Here is a 20,017-nt window from a genome sequence, read left to right as displayed (position 1 = left end):
GATCACGGCTGTGCTGCTGTGCTGGGCCCCTATGCTCCCTTAGTCCCTCACAGCTCTGCTGAGTCGGCAGCCCTCACGACAATGTTAAGTCACTGACAGTAATTCTAAGGATGAATGTTCCTAGACTGGCTTATTTTTTGTGAGACAAAGCCTTCCTATGTGGCCTGGCTGACCTGGACCCTGAAATGTAGAGCAGGCTGGTCTTGAACTCACAAAGATACACCTGCTTCTGCCTCCTAAATGCTAGCATTAGAGCAGGCATCACCATAGTTGACCACTAGGCTGTGTTTTGTTGTTTCTACTAAAAACAGAGAGATGGTATTTTATGCTATTTCAAATATAGAACTTGAGACTTGGGAGATAACAAGTGACAAATACTAACATCAGATGTAAAAACAAAACAAATGTTAAAAATGACTTAAATGTGTTTTCTCTACTAAAAGGTATTTCCCAAGTTTATGTGGAGGAGGATTATTCAACCCCTCACAGTGATTTCCTTAGCTGTGGTGTGGTGCTCTAACACTGGAAACTCCTGTGGATTGCTGCTGTAGCTAGCACACTAGTGAGCCACTCAGGTCCTTTGGTCGGTCAGCACACAGTAGGTGTGCTCCTGTAGAAGGTGGCTGACCTGGAGACGGCAGCAGACTGTGCTAACTCCTCACACAGTGGTTCCCAGCCCTGGCTCAGGCGCAGAAACCTGATGGTATTGCATGGCGTGGATGCGGGGTGAACGTCCAGATGAGGCAGTGACTGTGAGCTGTGCTGAATAAATCCAGGTAAATTATCGAGTAGATTCTGTTACTCACAGTTAAAAAAGGACCAATTTCCATTTTAAACAAATTTACATTAACCTCCCTTAATCACATATTGTATAGTAATATTTTCTTTTTCAGTTTTTGACATTTTTTTTTCAAAGAAGGCCACGCCCTCTGTATTCTGAACTGGCCTGAACCTGTCTGTGTAGTCCAGACTGGCCTCAGCCTTGCAGCACCACTCCTGTCTCGGCCTCCCAGGCACTGGGCTCCTTGCTTGTCCCTTATAAACTGTTAAACACCAAGCACTATGGAGCTGTTTGTAGATAATGTGATTTTATTATAAAACCTTTCTTTTGGCATTAGTTGGTTACAGTGATAGCAAGATCCTGTGGGTGAGGCCAGCAGTCCCCGGCAGCTCCGAGGTTCCCAGGACTGCAAACCCATGACACAGCTGCCCTTAGCCACGCCCAGCACACGGCCGTGCACCATGTCTTTCAGGAGATGCTGATTCTACAGGATTGGATTAAATGTTGGGAAGACTACAAAAGCAGTAGTTCCTTTACGGGAAAGTTTTCTTCACCCTCCCCTCCAATGACTTTGCTTTAGGAAATCGACTCTTAGCTAGTCTGAACAGCGTCAGCACACAGGAGTCATCCTTAGTTCTTGTTAGAAGCAGCACCTGGACAACGTTAGCTCACAGGCATGAGATGGCCGCTCTAACCGCTCTACACTCCCGCATAAGAGGCCTCAGAAAGCATCGTCCTCTTCTTCCAGCTGCTCTTGCTGCTATACACTCGCCGGTATGTCACTTTCTCTGCTGTGTTTACTCTGGAGGGACCGTCCAATATATCTCCAATATTCCTTTCTTATAGTGTCCTTTTCTTTAGCTAGAATCTCACATAACTGAAAATGAAAAATAAAAATGTATTAACGTTTAATTCCCTCTCAAGGGTGTATATCAATGTGACACCGTACAGCAGTTACACACTGACAGTGGTACCCCAAATCAGAAAAGAACCCCGAGAACCCCCGTGAGATGTGGCAGCAACAGCGGTGGCAGCGGGTGAGGCAGTGAGGACTTTGTTGCACTCGAACTCACCTCTAGTGCTTTATTAAGAATGTCCTCCTTGTTGTCACACTGGTTTTCCAGCATGTCTTCATAGATATCCACAAGAAAGGCAATTAGGTAGGGGGAGCTGTGACTTGGTTGTAAATCAAGCAACTGGTTTAATAGATTAGGGTATCTGGAAAGACCACGGTCCTGCAAAATCCTACAACGAAACAGAATAAAACAAAACTCCATTCTGAGAGAGAGCACACACACACACACACACACACACACACACACACACACACACACAGATCAGGAGAAAGTAAGCCTCAGGCACAAGAGGGAAGACTTGTTATGAACAAGTGAGACGGGAAAAGAAAAAAACGTATTTTAAACTGTGTAGGCCTTATTGACGGAGGCTTAAAGTTGAATAAAAATTAACTTAAGGGGTTGGGGATTTAGCTCAGTGGTAGAGCGCTTGCCTAGTAAGCACAAGGCCCTGGGTTCGGTCCTCAGCTCTGAAAAAAAAAAACAAAACAAAACAATGAAGTTGGACTGGGGATGTGGCTCAGTTGGCAAAGTGCCTGCCCAGCGTGCACAAGGGTTCACCGCCCAGCAGTGCACAACCCAGGTATGGTGGTGCACATCTGTGATCTCAGCATCTGGAAAGTGGAGGGAGAAAGTAAGAAGCTCAAGTCACCGTCAGTGTCACGGTCTGAGAGCGACCTGCTATAAACGAGATCCACCCAAGAAAGTTGTAAAACAACCAATGATAACTCAGTTCCATGACATATGCTATTGAAGCAGAAAGAAAAGAACTCTTCTGAGAGGTAAAAAGAGCAAGAGAGACATCTCTCCTTGTCTTTGAGGTAATTTTCCACACCTCAGCTACTTAGGGGATTATAGGTCATCCACATCTCCAAGTATGACTGGGCCTCAGGTATGGTCTGTGTGCTGAGGAGCTAGGCTGGGTCAAGGGCCAGACCTCGGAAACCTTTTTAGGAGTAAGACTTGTCACTGGAAGACACGTTGACAGTGGGAGGGTTGGCCACCCATCTGAGTGACTTTTTGTCAAGTTTATGCTGCCCAGCTATACTGAACCCTCATGAATGGTGTGTTCCGTTCTTCGAAACAAAGACTAGGGGCTTCAGCACTTAGCAAATCCCTACACAAGTTGTAAATCCTAGTGACATGCACTGCCGTTCCCTCTGTGCTGTGTTCTTGGGGGTGGGAAGGGAAAGACGGAGGGCACGATGCCTAGGGTCACCACAACCGCACTCTGCTCTATCAGCTGTGCCGATCCAGAGAACTCCCTCACACCCCTTAGAGCCTGCTTATGGAGCTCACTCCGTGCTGTCACTAGCAGTGGGCTGCTGGCTCCCTCGTGACAGGTGAGTAAGCGCAGTCAGTGTCTTACCCTTTCAAGTAGTTCCACGCACTCTCATTGTGTGGCACTAATTTGATCATTTCCAGAGTATACCTGTAAGAAAATACAGACAGGAGTTTAAATGAACAGGTCAAGTTGACAGTTTTAGCAGCACTGGGAGGGAACCTGACGTAAGCTTTCCCCTTTCCCTCTGTCAGCACTCACTTCTGCCTGCCCGTGGCTCCTGCTACCACTGGAGTGCCAACCCCGGGAAGAGCGTCCTTAACTGTGCAGTTGTCAACTTGTCTCGACGCCCTGCTTCCTGCTAAGACGTGGCGCTGTTGCCATGGCTCAGCAGCTGAGAGCACTGGCTCTCCCAAACTCCCTGCATGCACACGGCAGATCACAACCATCTGTAATTCCAGTCCCAGGGCATCCAACGACCGCTTCCATCCACTTCAAGCACCGCAGGCAGGCGATACAGAGGCGAACTCGCAGACAAAACACTCACACGCAGAATAAACATCTGGGATTTCCTTTGAAGACAGACAGAGGGCTGGAGATGGCCTGGGGGGTAAGAGGACTTCCTACTCCTCCTGAGCACCCATGTCCGGCAGCTCACAGTTATCTGCTATCCCTCTTTTCCCAGCTTCCCCTGAAGCCGTTGGTCTCTGTACACATGTAGCATGTGCATGTACATGTACACACAAAATCAGTCTTAAAAGACTTTACTTTGGATTGGATCCTCAAAACAACTACATAGTTTTTGAAAGAAAAAAAGAATATTGAGTATTTTTCCTTCTGAAGAGAAGGTTAGCTAAAAGACCTGTCTTGTATTCACACTGCAACCGGGGGTGGTGAGTCAAAGATCAACGTATGCCCAAGAAAGTCTCAGTGATCGACGTCACTTTACGAGCTATAAGAAATGCCATGGAACTGGAACTGGGTGATGGTGCAGACTTCTAATGGCGGCACTGGAGAGGCAGAGGCAGGGGGTCTCTGTGAGTTCAATGCCAGCCTTGACTACAAAGTATGTTCCATGCCAGCCACCGCTGCCCAATGAGAGCTTGTCTCAAAAAAAAAAAAAAAAAAAAAGAAAGAAAAATGTTATGGAAGTTACAAAGGATAAAAATAAAAATGGTCATGAGTATATCTTATAATATCTTATATAAGATTAATAATCAATTATAACGCAATGCCAGTATTCCAAAATGTCAAGCAAGAATGGTCCCAAGTAATTTAGGTAAAATAGACTTAACCTACAGCAGCAGACTGTACTAGCACAGAACTATAGCGAAGACACAGTAAATAAAACAGGAGTAAACAAGCCCCACTGTTGTAGCCTAGGCCTGTCGTTCCAGCCCTGAGGTGGAGGCAGGAATACTGGAGTTGAGAAAGTGAACCAGTGCATGTACTGTGCTCTAAGGCAGTGAGACACATGAGACCATCTCATAAACAAACAGCCCTCCGCACAGGCAGAAAACGTTGTGCATAAATGTCTGCAGTGTCCTCACAAAGCTTGGGAAGCTAGACAGAGGTGCAGCTTATTCTACAGTGAGAATTAGACAGCTTTTGACCATTTTTTCTTTTCTCTCTCTTTTTGAAGATTTATTTATTTTATTCATATGAGTACACTGTAGCTGTCCTCAGACACACCAGAAGAGGGCATCAGATCCCATTACAGATGGTTGTGAGCCACCATGTGGCTGCTGGGATTTGAACTCAGGACCTCTGGAAGAGCAGTCAGTGCTCTTAACCACTGAGCCATCTCTCCAGCCTCCCTTCTCTCTCTCTTTAGAGTAAGGATCTCAAGTAGCCCAGGCTGGCCTAGGACTTGTTACATAGCAAAGGATGACCTTGACCGTCTGATGTTCCTGCCTGGATCAGCTAAGTGCCAAGGACACATGTGTGCACCCTACCACACTTGGCTTCACAGTGTGCTGGGGACCAGATTCACGGCTCTTCGCATGCTAGGCAAGTGCTTTACCCTCTAAACCACTGCTCCAGCTCAAGAAAAGGGAAGTCTTGTCTTTAAACCTAACAGTTAATTTTTTCCAATAAACATACTATATTACCTTTATAGGAAAAAGGGGAAAAGCATAAAGAAACTACAATCAGATCTACATACTTTCCTATATTAAGCATTAAAATTCCAATTAACATACCATGAATTCCTGATAAATACATCTATTACTATTTAAATATTATTCCGCCATCTTTAGGAAATACACCTAAATTCTGACAAACTGAGCATCTTGTTTATTTGTCTTTAACAGCAGAGGCCACCAATCTCCTCAAGGGAGACCAACGTCAACTTTCCAAACGCTTTGTAGTCAGTATTTTAGCTCTTTTAAAAACTAACCCAGTGAAAACACAGTGAGTAAGAAATATTAAATATTTAAAACCCATTCACTACAACTTGGGTCAACCCATAGTATGAAACTCTAAAGGATTCTGATTGGTAAGAAAACTCCACAAGAAAAAAGCAGTGGTGCCCTCTACAGCAGTCGGAACTTCCTCCACGGACGTCCACTGTTTATGTTGGGTCATGAACAACCCCTTGGGTGTGTGGATTCCCAGAATCCTAGCACTCAAGTACAAAGCTCTCAAGTTCTAGCCCAGCCTGGGCTACAGAGCAAGACCCTGAATTACAAAGGGGTTGAGGAGAGTTGGCTCAGAGCTCTTACAGTTTTACACACACCTGTTAGTGTGTGCATGTGTGTGTGTGTGATTTTGTCACTGCAGATGCATCTGGCAATGCCTAGGGTCATCTGTTTAACGCTAGTGTGTTACTCAGCACCTCCAGTCAGGCACTTGCCCAGCCAAGATGCTCACAAGAATAACTTGGCCTTTGGGAACTACTATCTAAAATGAATAGAATTTTAGTGAGAACAGATCCAAAATAAAACTTTCTGGCACTATGAAATCAATTTCTTCACAATCTCTAGAATCAACAACAGGTTAAGAAACTGAAGAGCCTGCAAAACACAGATTCCATGCAAACTCATCCTGGACGTGTTTTTCCCAAATCTGCCCCATTTGAGTTTGTAAGGCCTGGGAAAGGTCTGTAGGGCCCAGGAAAGTATTGATTTTGCAGCATCTGAGTGCCCAGTGTCAGTGCCAGCATCTGACAGGTATGCAAATTTTTAATGAGGGAATGAGCAACACAGGATACTAACTGGACTTCTCTCTCCAACACAGCGCGATCACTGTAGCCAGTGGTATTAGAAATGACGAAGTGTCTTTGGTTCCACACAGAGTTATTTCTCACATCCTCTTTGAGAAGCTGGTCCACATACTGCAGCTCATTATCCCAAAGTCGAAACTCCTAAAAACAAAAGTCCAGTTAGAAATGCTCTGTCATTTATAAAATAACAAAAACAAAGAAACAAGCAAAATGTCAGCAAAGCTAAGAAAGTGGCACTGAAGGGAAGGGGTTATCATGGTGGCAAGCAGTCGGCGATCCCAGCATCCGGGGGCAAATGTAGAAGGATTAGAAATTCAAGGCCATTCCCAGCTACACATATTCAAAGCCAAACTGGGTTACATAAGACATTGTCCGAAAGAAAGAGAGAGGGAAGGGGGGAGAAGAGATTGAGTATAGATCCCACAAAGATATAAACTAAACAAACAGAAGTAAAAGGAAACTTAGAAGGGAAAAAACAAAAGCCATCAACCAAATTCACTGGTGAAAGACTGAGTAACATTACGCACACACAGATGACGTAATTTGGAGTTAATATGTAACATTAAACAGAGCAGCACTGCAGATGTACACACAGACAGGGTGTAGCACATATCAGGTATCCCAGCATCCAGGAGGCTGAAGCAGGAGGATCAAGAATTTAGGAAGACTTTGGGCTACAGATTGAAACCTTGTCTCAAAAACAAAACAAGTTAATTTTACAAAGCGAATTCCTGATAAAATTACTTTAAACAAACAGAAAACAGAAAGATAGACATTTGTATTTAAATGTCAAGTTTTACTTTATGATTAAGGCATTTTGAAAAAGCGAATGTATTTTTATTTCTTATTTGACACTAGCAAGATTAAGGATTTCTAAGCTGGTCCCTGATTTTAAAAGTCATAGTATTTTGGTGAAAAGCTCTGTGCTGATGAGCAGTGAGGGCTAGCACGGTTCCTGCGGCCACACGGCAAGCATCCCGAGTACTGCCAACCACCCCAAACACCACTGTCTGAGAAACACTGACTTACATAAGTTTTTAAGTATTTTTCCCTTCGTATCTTCCCGATCCTACTCCGATGTGCTGGGATTACAGGCATGTGCTATAATATCCTAGGGGATATATTATTTCTCTGATTTTATGGAGCATATAAAATGTACAGATTTTCTTCAGTTTCAGAAATCACTTGTCTATTATTATAGTTGAAAATAATCTTACGTCCCGAAGAGTGGGTTGAAAATATGAAACCATGCACATCGAATGTAAGAACAGGAGAAACTTCTGTACTTCAATTATAGGAACTTAAAGCTACAATATAACTGACGGGTCTCTCGGAATGCTTTGTCATTTAGAACCTCTGACAACTCAGTAAAAAACCTACTGTGTGAGTAGCTTTCCAAAGACATTGGTAACACTGTATTTAGGTTGCTCTGCTAGCAGACAGACATGGGTGACACACAGTTTGACGTCATTACAATTTCCTGTTTGCTTTTGTTGTTGACACAGCTGCACTCTATCTATCACCCTGTCCCGCTGGAATTTGCTATGTAGACCAGCCTGGCTTCAAACTCAGATCAGCCGCCCTGCCTCCTTGAGTGTTAGGATTAGAAGTATAAAGCTATCATGCCCAGCTGATTACAGCTTCCAATGAAAATGAAGACAGCAGGATCTGGGGAACAGCTCAGCGGGCAAACTGACTAATATGCACAGGGCACTGGGGATAACACGCGCACCACAGAAACTGAGAGCAATGATGTGAACCTGGAACTCAGCCCGTGGGAAGCAAAGGCCAGAAGGTCAGAAAGTCAAGATCACATTGAGCTACATAGAAGGCAAACTTGGTCAACATGAAATCTGTTTACCCAAAATGACTTTTTAAAATAAAAAAAAAAAAAAATTACAACTATTGAACAACCTCAGAAACTGTAACTCATTTAGTTAAATATAAAAACGCTTAAATTTTTAAATGATATTTTTAACTGTGATGGTGTGGGGACCCATGCTTCCAATCCCAGGACTCAGGAAGCAGAGGCAGGCAGACCTCTGAGCCAGTTCTAGTGAGTTAGTTCCAGGCCAGCCAGGCCTATAAAGAGGAGATAATGATGTAAATTTAATCTAAAAGTTCTTTAAAATTTACTATTAATTTTCTTTAATAGGAAACTATTCACCAATATATCCAGAGAGATTACAAAATGTGACCTCATGGAGGATGTTAGGCTTCGAGCACCTTTACTTTATGGGTTTTTAGTCACACATGCCCATCTGTTCTTTCACACAGACTTCAAGAAAGGCGATACCTGAATGACCCACTGTCGATGCTGCCAGGCATGGTAATTCTTTGCATCCTGATTAAGGATATCGGCGATGAACTCGAGCTCTTGAGAAGGATCTTTCAGCCACTCCACTAATACTCTCCTATGGTGCCTGAGCAGAGGACAGAGGGGAAGTGTAGGTTAACTCTGAGCTAACACCAGCCGCACTCAGTGAGCTGAAAGGGAATTCAGAAAACAACAGCTCATTCCCAATTCCCAAAGCTACCAGAAAGGCTAACAGTGACAGAGTTCCAGCACTGAGTTGAGGCACAGTGACAGATTGTGCACAACCAGGTATCTAGGGCACAGGTCTCTCAAACCAGACCTGCAGCTGCAGTAATCTTCTCACAGCCCAGGCCTTTGTGCAGCGATTCTGAAGCACTGTGTGTGGACGAACAGAATCTGTCTCTACTTATAGTCAGTTACAACACTATGCTTAGAATGCCACCATACAAGCACCTCTTCATGCTACCAGTTGGTAAGCAGAACTTATTTACTTCTGCCCTAGAAAATGTGTAACTAGGACAAGTTACAACTCCGTCACAAGACAATTTCTGTGTTAGAATACTTTTTTATACTGTGTTCCATTTTCACAATTCTCCTTACACACACTGGAAATTAAAAATGCACCAGAGGCTGGGTAGTTAGCTCACTGATGGAGCATTTGCCTAGCACGTGTGAGACTCTGGGCTCCATCCCCATATGACCAGGAAACAGACACATCCCCAGTGTTAACTGTGACTCGTCCAGTGTGCGGGCTGCACGTGTGAAAGGTGCTCCTGAGCAGGGCCGCCCTGATCGGGAGACTCTAGTGCTCAGGTAAACCAGCACCACAGGGGACATTCAAAGACTCATTTCACACGATATGGAGAAGGCAAGATGCTATCAATGAGAAAATCCTAGAAAGAAGGATTTCTAAGTTTACTGTTAAAACTCTCCAAGTCACTGACTACTACTAACATTTCCTTTTCTCAGGTTTCTAGGTAAGTTTTACCAAACTGACTTCTCATAACAGTAATACAATATTCTCCAGATCAGTGAGAATTTAATAAAAATCAACTAGTTAGGTCCTGGGTTTGCACTGCCCATCCTATTGTAAGGCAAATGCCTGATATTTCTGATTATTTTAGGTGATCCCTGTAAAAAACGTTGTTCCACTCCCAAAAGGTCATGGCCCACAGGCTGAGAACCACTGCCCTATGGGCAGCCCACATCTCTATCAGTGTCCATCAGGCCATACCCAGGTTTGTGGTCATACCCTGCCTGGACTCCTGAAATGTGCTGTAGTCAGATGGAACTATATGCATGTCCCTGAGTGCATGGCCTTCTCACATTCTTCTGCTCACAGGTTTTTCTGTTTCCTGCGCCCACCCCATACTCACCCCCAGCACACAGGAGGAGTGCCAGGGTCTGCTACTCAGGCTACTGTCTCTGGGAAGAGCACTATCCGAACTCTAGTCCATTCTTTCCCCCTCATTTCTCCTTTTCTGCTTCTTGCTCTCCCTCCACAAAATCTCTACATTATAATCCACACCGTCTGCAACAAAATGGAAAACCCCGACGCCATGTTCACAATGATCCATAAAAACAGCTGGCTTTTATGCACTCTCGGCTTGACACTGTTACTGTCTCCCTGCACCTACAAAACTAACATTCAGATGACTGTAAAGTATCGAATATAAGAAAGTTATTTCATACTGACTAGGAAACCATTTTCAGACTTTTCCCAATCTAGTACTGCTGCTCCACAAATCAAACCTTACAATCCTATGAGCAGCTAACAGTCTGACTGCAAAGCACTCAATGGATAAAGAACTCTCAGCTCCCAGTGCCAAATGCTATAGCAGAGTGACATACTTCCTTCTTGCTTTCCTCTTACCAAACTTGATAGTTTTTGGGCTGTTCCTCAATTATTGCAGTGATGTAGTTCATTTCTTCTTGCAGATCCTTCTGAAGCGACCTCAAAAGAACTCTCCGAAAATGCCTATGGCAAAACAGCAAACACAGAGTTTCGTCAGTTCAGAGGAGTCGCCTAGCAAGACTGTCAAGTAAGCTGCAAGACAGGAATACAGTGCACAGACAACATCTGCTACTTACTTTACGTGGCCAATCTCAGAGCCTGTAACTGCCCACATTCATACATCTAGAACTGGAGTAATGGAGCAGTTCATGTGTAAGCAGAGAGGCCCACAACAAATGCAAAACAGAAGAATTAAGTTTGAGCTTTAAGGAATGGGAAGATGAATAACTAAAATGTTATTTTCAGGTAATAGACTGGATTCTATAATAAAAAATAAATCCCTTTCCTTTCTATAGGCTACAGTTTACATACATATACTACTAATACTATTATAAACATTATAAAAATATTGTATTCAGAACCACCATCAAAATGTTTCTCTCAAATAGAATAAGGCTTCTACAGGGCGTGCTGGCATATTCCTTTAACCCTACCCTCAGAAAGCAGGTAAAAATCTTGAGTCTGGACTAGTCTACATAGAGCTCCAGGACAGCCAGGGCTACACAGTGAGATTATGTCTCCAGAAACATAAGACAAACTGAACAAAAGAAACAAAGATGACAACAACAAAAGCAACCAAGAAAAGATAGCCCAGGAGGTTTCATATGCAGCTAAAGAGTCAGTCCAGAGGTAGACAGGAGAGAAGATCACAACTTAAAAGAGGTCAAGACAAGGCTCAGGGCTGGGAGATGGCTCAGTCACTAAGGAGGTTAGGTTTCAAATCCAGGACAAGCAGCTGAGGGGCCTATTTAATATATCAAAACAGACCTGGCCGCCAGGCTCTCCCAGCATCTCTCAGTCCCTACCTAATACAGGGTATGGCTGGCACACCCCACGCCCTGCCATAAACTTTCCAGTTCAGGGGTTGGGCTGCCCTTCTCCCAGAGACTCTTCCCTATGTAATAGAGACATTTTGGTTACTTGCTCTCTCTTCCCCTCACCGTTTCTGCCTCTTTCTGCCCTCTCTGAGTTCTCTGTCTCACCTGGGAGCCATTCCCAAATAAGCCTGCTTTTATACTTTTAATCCAGCTTGAACTGGCTTACTACGTCAGCAGAGAAACCTACTAAACAATACTTGTTCTTATCGGGGGCCACGCGGTGGATTACAGCTGTCTTCAGTTCCAGGGGATCCTACTCTTTCCTCTGACCTTTGAGGGCAACAGGCATGCATGTGGTACACAGGGATACATGCAAGCAAAACATTCAAATACATTTTTTTTAAAGATTTATTTACTTCATGTATATGAGTACACTGTAGCTGTGTTCAGACACAGCAGAAGAGGGCATCAGATCCCATTACAGATGGTTGTGAGCCACCATGTGGTAGCTGGGATTTGAACTCAGGACCCCTGGAAGAGCAGTCAGTGCTCTCAACTGCTGAGCCAACCTCCAGCCCGACCTCAAATACATTTTTTTTTTTTTTTTTGGTTCTTTTTTTCGGAGCTGGGGACCGAACCCAGGGCCTTGCGCTTCCTAGGTAAGCGCTCTACCACTGAGCTAAATCCCCAGCCCCTCAAATACATTTTTAAAAGAAGGGTTTAAAAGAAGAATGGGAATTTTTTTCACAGCTGAGGTTAAAAAAAAAAATACGAAACTGCAAAATTTTGAAGGATTTTGGCTTCCAATGTAGAAGTCTGTTAGTAAAGTCAAAGGCTCTAAGACAAAACACTTTTAAATACATCTAAACTTAAAAACAACCTTTTTTAAAAAAAAACTTATTTAGATGTTTTGTCTGCATATACACCTATGTACCACATGCGCACACTGGCTGCGCAGGCCAGAGAGGACACGGAGTTATAGATGCTTGTGAGCTACCATGGGTGCTGGGAACTAAATCTAGGTCCTATTTAAGAGCAACAAGCAAGCCTGTAATCCTGGTAGAGGCTGCAGGGCTATGAGTTTGAGGCCAGTCTGGTCTATAGAGAGTTCCAGGATGGATAAGGCTAGACAGAGAAACCCCATCTTGAAAACCCAAACCAAACCAAACAACAAATAAACAAGAGCGACAAGTGTTCTCACCACTGCCCCATCCCTCCAGCCACATCCTAAACACAATGTTCTCCACATTCTCTAAGCTTTCCTTGGCTCAAGGATGTGCTTTGCAAAAATGAGAAAGTAAATCAAGAAAAGAGTTGGGTGTGGTTGTTTATGCCTTTAGTCTCAACACGGGTGTGTGTGTGTGTGTGTGTGTGTGTGTGTGTGTGTGTGCTCGAGCACGCAGGAGGAGGAGGAGCAGGGGAAGCAGGAGCAGGGGAAGCGGGGCAGGAAGCAGGAGCAGGCAGATCTCTGAGTTTGTGGGCAGCATGGTATGCATAGTGAGACCTGGAGTTTTTGTTTGTTTGGGGTTTTTTGCCTTCGTTTTTTATTTAAAAACAAATAAACAAAATAGTAAATGGCAAAGGATTTATACAGTCTGAAGAGACAGAGTATGACACATTTACATGTCACAGAGTCTGGGAGCGAATTACTTACTGTTGCACAGGAAAGTAAACCAAACAAAACCAGCGATCTCAGCTGCCTACATAGACAGAACGAATGCTGCTAGCATGGATGCTGTTAGGCACGGGGCACAAGCCTGTAATTTCAGATCCCAAGAGGTGGATACGGAAGCATCACAAATCTTCCTCAACTACCTACTAAGTTTAAGGTCAACCTGGGCTACGTTAGATCTGCTTTAAAAAACAGACACAGGGCTGGTGAAGTGGCTTAGAGGGTAAAGGGGCAGGACAGCAACCAGCCTGAAGACTGAGTTCAATTCCTGAGACTCATGTGGGGGAACGAATGGACTCCCAAGGCGGGCTGTGATGTGTATGTGCACTGAACACATAGCCACAAATAAACATACGGTAGAAAAATGGAGACCGAAGGCCCTCTGTGAAAGGACATGTACTTCTCCTATGAGGCATGGAGAGCAGGAGCGTAACTCGTTGTGGTATAGAGAAGCACAGCTGACTCTGTATCTCTCATAGAAAGAATTATGTCGACAACGCAAAATGAACAGTAACACAGTGTTATCTGGTACACAGAAGTCCATTCAAGAAAACGGGAATGGGTTCTGTAGCACAAAGGACTGGTGCACAGACTGTTGTTCTCATTCAGGAGACTCGAGGGCAAGTATGTGAATTATTATTTTGATGAAAATTAGAGTACAGTTAAGAAAGGAGTCACTTGGACTCAAAACACAAGACCTGCTAGCAGTAAGTATTAATGTTTATATTATATTATTGTATTTTTTTTTCTTTTTTTCGGAGCTGGGGACTGAACCCAGGGCCTTGTGCTTGCTAGGCAAGCGCTCTACCACTGAGCTAAATCCCCAACCCCATTATATTATTGTAAATATTTACTTACCACACCGTATAGTTGGCTGCGTTTAACTCAATAGCGTCTCGAGTGAGCTTAAAGGCTCGTTCGCTTCTTTCATCGCGCTGCAGAACAGCTCGGAAGTAATCGTAGACGTCTCTAACTGGAGACACAACACACAGTACGTGAGGGTCACTTCCTGTTTAACACAAGAACTCCACTGCACATGTATGTGGTCTTTGCATGTGTATCATGCATATACCAGAAAGGACAGTTAAACAGCTGGGTGGCTGGGCTGTTTTATTACTGTGTTAATTTGTGGCGATAGTGTCTCATGTATACAAGGCTGGACCCAAACTTGCTCTATAACTCAGGCTTGGAACTGTCCATCGTGATTCCCAAGTGCTAGGGTTACAACTCTGTACCATGTCAGCAGATGCACATGACACTGAAAGCCACTCAGGCAATGCTCAATGTCACAGACACAACACATGAGCTACGTAAGTCTAATCATGCTTACCGCAAGTATTATGGGTTAATGCCAAACTGAATCTCCCAAATGCCTTATGTAAAATCCATGTTGTAACAGATCTAAATCTCAATGGTTATAGGGATTGTAAGTTTTCCCTACAAGAACTGCTGTTCCTGTCCCCATTTGCATTTTCCTATGGGTGTTGACCACAGAGGTTAAGTAATATGTTCATGGATAAAGATCCAGTAGATCAACATGCCAAGTGGTCAGACTCCAAGTCTATGCTCTCAGCCTCCAACGCCTCTCTTTTTAAGAGACTCACTTTTATTTTCACTCATGTGTGACTGTGTGTAGAGGTATCTATGGGAGGCCAGAAGAGGGTGTTCCCTGGAGCTAGCGTTATAGGGAGTTATGAGCGGCCTCATGTGGGCATGGAGGAACGAACTCAGGTCCTCTGCTCTTAGCTATTCAGCCATGTCTTTGGCACCTACCTCATGTCATCTGCCAAAATGAGTCCAGAATAGGTAGAAGCTGCTCTTAGAGGGCTGAAGACATGGTTCAGCAGTTAAGAGCACTTGTTGCTCCTACTGAAGACCTGGGTTTGGTTGATATGTGGTTACTACTGATGTAAATATTTCTGTGTAAATATTTCTATTTCTTTGAGAAATATTATGTGGAAATATTTCAGAAAACATTTTCATGTAGTTATATACTCTGAAATTTTCCTTAATAGAGTACTTTATATATAATCTAATCATGCCTTCATCACAATAGAACTAAATTATTTTCTTTGCTTATCTTTTCTTTTCTCCGAGAAATGGATGAAGATGTCTCTTGACCAGGGACAATCTGCTTGTTGTTTTGCTGGGGATCAAATCCAGGGGCACTGCATATACCAGGAAAGTGCTCTGCCAGAGTTACATCCCTACCCAAAGATTATTCTCTTACATTTGCATATGGCTTATCTATTTTTGTTTCAGAACATCAATTCACCTTTAATTCATTTTTATGTTCATTAAAATATAAATTATATCAATAAGATATAAGTATGCTTTTATCTAAGCCCGTAGTCAACAGAGCAAAGCCTTTGCAGGGTGCATGAAACACACATTTCAGTCACACGCTCTACCTCACATATACTGAGGCCTACTTTCAGTGCTTATGACCGTATTTCTGTACTAGTAGAACAGTAGTAACTGGTTAGTACTACATTTTCATACTTGATATATGGCAACCCCTGTACCACTGTTCTTCCTTTTCAAATATTTGTTACCATTTCTTCATAATCAGTAAACGAATAATTGTTTTTTTGCAAAAAGAAATGATCTTAGAAAACAAAGAATTAACTAAGAGTAGAAAATTTACACATGCAAACATACAAACACATAAAATTCCAAAAATAGCACTTCATCTATTTACCCTTCCTAGAAGAACAATCAACATTTGTATGACCTCCTATTTACAGAAGAGTTCACATTCATGGTAAGAATAGGCTACTTGTTAAAGAAAACCTCAGTTCATACATTTCAACTGAGGCTAACACTACATAGCTAAAATATATTTTAAAATGCTAGTGTGTGAACAACTAAAGCTTATTCTAAATAAAACAGTAATTCATCTGTTATACTTTAAATGCAAATTAAAGCACAACCATATAATAGCTATTATGTATTATAATGTAACATTCATTGCTTTGAATATCTCCATCCCCTGAAGAAAATATGAAGACAAATGACAAAGAAGACATTTAACTCACCAAAGTAATTCAGGTTTTTATTAAACAAAAACCTCCCACTTTTCTTGTTAGATGATTGTAAATTTCAACTTTGTGAAAAGTTCAACATACAGAGCCTTCCTAATAAACATAAACTTACACTTTTCACTGTAGATGATCTGGACCACTGGACTGGGGCCATCATTCTGGGGCACTGGGTCTATGTCAGCCCACTCTGCCCTGTCCCTGAAAATAGACATTTCCCCATGATTATATTCAAACATGTTAGAAGGAAAACAATTCTGGTGCTTTCTTGTTTCTTATTTCTGTTTGGTTTTAATTGGCAACAATCATTCGATCAAATGGAGATCATAACGTAATCATTGGATTCTTCCATGCAAACCTCTGCCACTTTGCTTCATATATTAAAATTTTAAAAATAAAGCAGAAATCAACTCTGGATTAAGGAAAATGAGTAAGGGGCTGGAGACATGGCTCAGCAGTTAAAAGCATAGGTTGCTCTTATAGAGTGCAGTTCAAAGCACCCACATGGAGATTTGAAATCATAATTCCAGGTCCTGGGAATGTGATCCCCTTTTCTGAACTCCACAGAGAGCAGAGCACACTGCAGACATACACGCAGGCACACACATAAAGTAAAATACTTTATTTTTTTATTTTTTATTTTTTGGCTTTTTGAAAACAAGGTTTTTTCTGTGGAGCCGTGGGATGTGTTCTGTGGACCAGACTGGCTTTGAACTCAAGAGGTCCACCTGCCTCTGCTTCTGCCTCTGCTTCCCAAGTGCTGGGACTAAAGGTATGCGCCACCACCAACTGGCATAAAACACTTATTTCAAAAAAAATAATAATAATAAAAAATAGTAAATCAATAATTTTAAATTTATGGTGTGGCAAAATGTGGTCTTCTAGAAAGTATCCACGTTTTAACTTAAAAATTAGCTTCACTCATTCATTTAGTAAGATTCTGGAGTTAGTATTTTTTTAAAACATGAATTTTAGTAGGAACTAACCTTAATCCTAGGTGTGATGCCTCAATATCCACCCCCCCACACACATCAGACGAAGCATTGCAAGTTATTGTTACTTGAGAAGTGGCCTGTGAGGGTCACTCACAGGCAGAGTGAGGGCCTGGGATGTGCGATGAGGCCTGCCTAAATGCCTAAGCCGGAATATTAGCTTTACAACTTCCTGTGTGACATTAAGAAAGTCATTAATCTGCCTGGATGTCAGTTCCTTCATTTATAAGATGAAGACAATTTTATCAGTCAACTTTGAAAGGCCACTTTGAGAAGGAATAAGAGGTAATGGGTACTTTGGGTGCTTAAAACCTGCATAGCATATTGTAAGCACTCTAAAAATCCAGGGGACAGTCTCAAAACAACAGTACATTGAAATAACAGGCGCTTATGGAGACTTCCATGAACTGCTGCTCAGTGTGACCATCTTTTACTTACACTCTTTTCTTCTCTAGACCAATCAGTTACTGAGAGCAGACATTTGTGGTATACAGCTAACCTTGAAATTGAATCCCTTATGTAAGAATATAGGAAAAAGAAGGGGTTGGGGATTTGGCTCAGTGGTAGAGCGCTTGCCTAGGAAGCGCAAGGTCCTGGGTTCGGTCCCCAGCCCCGGAAAAAAAAAAAAAAAAAAAAAAAAAAAAAAAGAATATAGGAAAAAGAATGACCTACCTGCTAATATATATAAAACCTATAGTCTGGAGAGAGTCATGGAAAACACTGTCATTTAATCTTTCGGAAATCAGACAGTCATCCCAAGAACATAATTCACAAATCAGAGAAAAGTTCTGAGAGCTATGGGACCCCACAATAAATCTGAAGTCATCCAGCTACAGAAAGCTCTGCATGCCTTTCACTCATTCATGAAAACATGGTAAACGAGTCATCTAAAGGGTTTAGGTAGAACTACGGAAAACACTTTCTGACACGGAACTAGGGAACACTGAAAGGAAAGAGCAGGAGGGATGAGCACAGCGGCAAAGATGAAGGAAAGTTCGCTCCAGTCAGCAGAAGGCATGCAAAGCCCTGACAGCGTTTGTAAAGAGCAAATCTAGCCGTTTAAATTAAATTATCCCGCAGCAAACTGTCAAAAGGGCGCCTTTCAAATGATGTACGGCTATCAGCAGGGCAGCACTGCGGGACCACGGAAGTGTCACCGCACCCTAGCTTCAGAAGAGCGCCGCCACAGCCAGCCAGCACCCGGGGCTGCGCGGACTCGGAGGGCGCCCCCGTCCGCCCGGCTGCGGCGTCGCTTGCATCTCAGCCTCGGCAGCACAGCTCATCCCCGACCTCAAGAGCCGCGGCCCGCAGGAGGGCGTTACCTGTACAAGACATAGGTGGGCGAGTCCAGGCTCAGAAACCCGTCGTCCATAGGGGACGCCGCTGCTTCCCCGGCCTCGGCCGCCATCTCTTCTTCCTGCGGCTGCTGTGCTGGCGGCGGAGGAGGCGGGGGCGGCGGCTGCTCTGGCTGTCCCGGCTCACCGCCTGGCGCAGATTCCCCGACCCCCTCAGTGGCCGCCATCTCGCCTCCGTCCGCAGCAGAGGTGGTGGTGGAGGCCCCGCCCCCTCCGCGGCCCGCCCCGCCCCCGGCGTGGCCCACTTCCGGTTCCTCGGGTCCTACCATAGAGGCGTGGGGTAGAGGGCCCGGCCGGGAGGCCTGGCCAGGCCAGGATACGTACTGTACTCGCTGCTGTTGTTCCAGGGGCCCTTCCCGCCTGCAGGTCTTCAGAGGCCTTTAGGTGCTTCCTGATAATCAGTGGTATTCTTTGGGTAACTTTTCTATTTCTTTGCTTTTGTTTCTTTTTTCAACGCTCGGGATGAAACCCGAAGACTTGCACATGCTAGGCATGTGCTCTGACACGAGCTACCATCTCCAATCCCCAGCTGCCCCCTTCTTTTGGACTGTCTTAGGGATGTGAAGACTTGCAAACGGTGCACACCTAGCCACCTCTCTTACTCCTCAGGTTTCCACTTTAACCTTGAAAGGGCCTTTGCATTATTTCACACTTTACATGTTTTTCAATGCTACGAGTTTATATAAATCAGCATTTTATTAACCCGGGGAAGGGGTGTCTTTGGAATTAAGTTTGGATTCTGTGCGAGCAATACGCATAAGGGATACTCCTTTCTAAATATTAACAAATATTTACTATCAAACAGGCACAGGGTTCACTCACAGCAGAGCAAAAACCGAATGTGACTGGTCAGAGTATATTCTAGGGAGGACTGATTGAGCCAAAGTGGGAACAAAATAAAAGGGACTGATGTCATTAGAAACACATTGTTCTTTAATTAGCAAAAAACCAAGGATGGTTTTGGGGCCTTGAGGGGTTTTATAAGGTAGAAAAGGAACGTTTGTGATTCCAACAGAGGTTGGTATGTGACCGTAGCAGAAGTTTCCCTGCATCCTAACAGCCCACAGGTGTTACCAGTCAAACCAACTTTTCTGTCCTGAGTTTCTTGGCGCACCTGTGCTAGTGATCAAACCCAGGACTTAGAAATGGTAGTATTGACCCCCGCCGTTGCATTACTAATCTACACCCACCCTGCCAAGATAAACAAAAAGTGGAAAACCTACACTATATAATTTTTTTTTAAAGATTTATTTATCTATCTCATGTATGTGGGTACACTGTCACTCTCTTCAAACACATCAGAAGAGGGCATCAGATCTCATTACAGATGGTTGTGAGCCACCATGTGGTTGCTGGGAATTGAACTCAGGACCTCTGGAAGAGCAGTCAGTGCTCTTAACTGCTGAGCCATCTCTCCAGCCCTACACTATATACTTTTAAACATTAAAA

At 43.5% G+C, this 20,017-nt stretch overlaps 1 protein-coding gene across 1 annotated transcript; it reads right to left on the bottom strand.

The window, feature by feature from the left end:
• Nucleotides 1–1,069: 1,069 nt before the first annotated feature.
• Fnta (farnesyltransferase, CAAX box, alpha) lies at nt 1,070–18,786 on the bottom strand. Its single transcript, XM_032918941.1, has 9 exons — nt 18,536–18,786; nt 16,337–16,422; nt 14,039–14,153; nt 10,550–10,654; nt 8,656–8,782; nt 6,352–6,500; nt 3,224–3,286; nt 1,855–2,026; nt 1,070–1,658 (listed from the first exon to the last, which is right to left on the bottom strand). The coding sequence occupies exons 1-9, from the start codon at nt 18,733–18,735 to the stop codon at nt 1,542–1,544; spliced, it is 1,134 nt and encodes a 377-aa protein (XP_032774832.1). The 5' UTR covers nt 18,736–18,786; the 3' UTR covers nt 1,070–1,541.
• Nucleotides 18,787–20,017: the final 1,231 nt, after the last annotated feature.

This window comes from Rattus rattus, chromosome 13 (assembly GCF_011064425.1).
Source record: "Rattus rattus isolate New Zealand chromosome 13, Rrattus_CSIRO_v1, whole genome shotgun sequence".
NCBI lineage: Eukaryota > Metazoa > Chordata > Mammalia > Rodentia > Muridae > Rattus > Rattus rattus.
The sequence above is the reverse complement of the archived record's forward strand: the minus strand, read 5'-3'. Positions and strand labels throughout refer to the sequence as shown.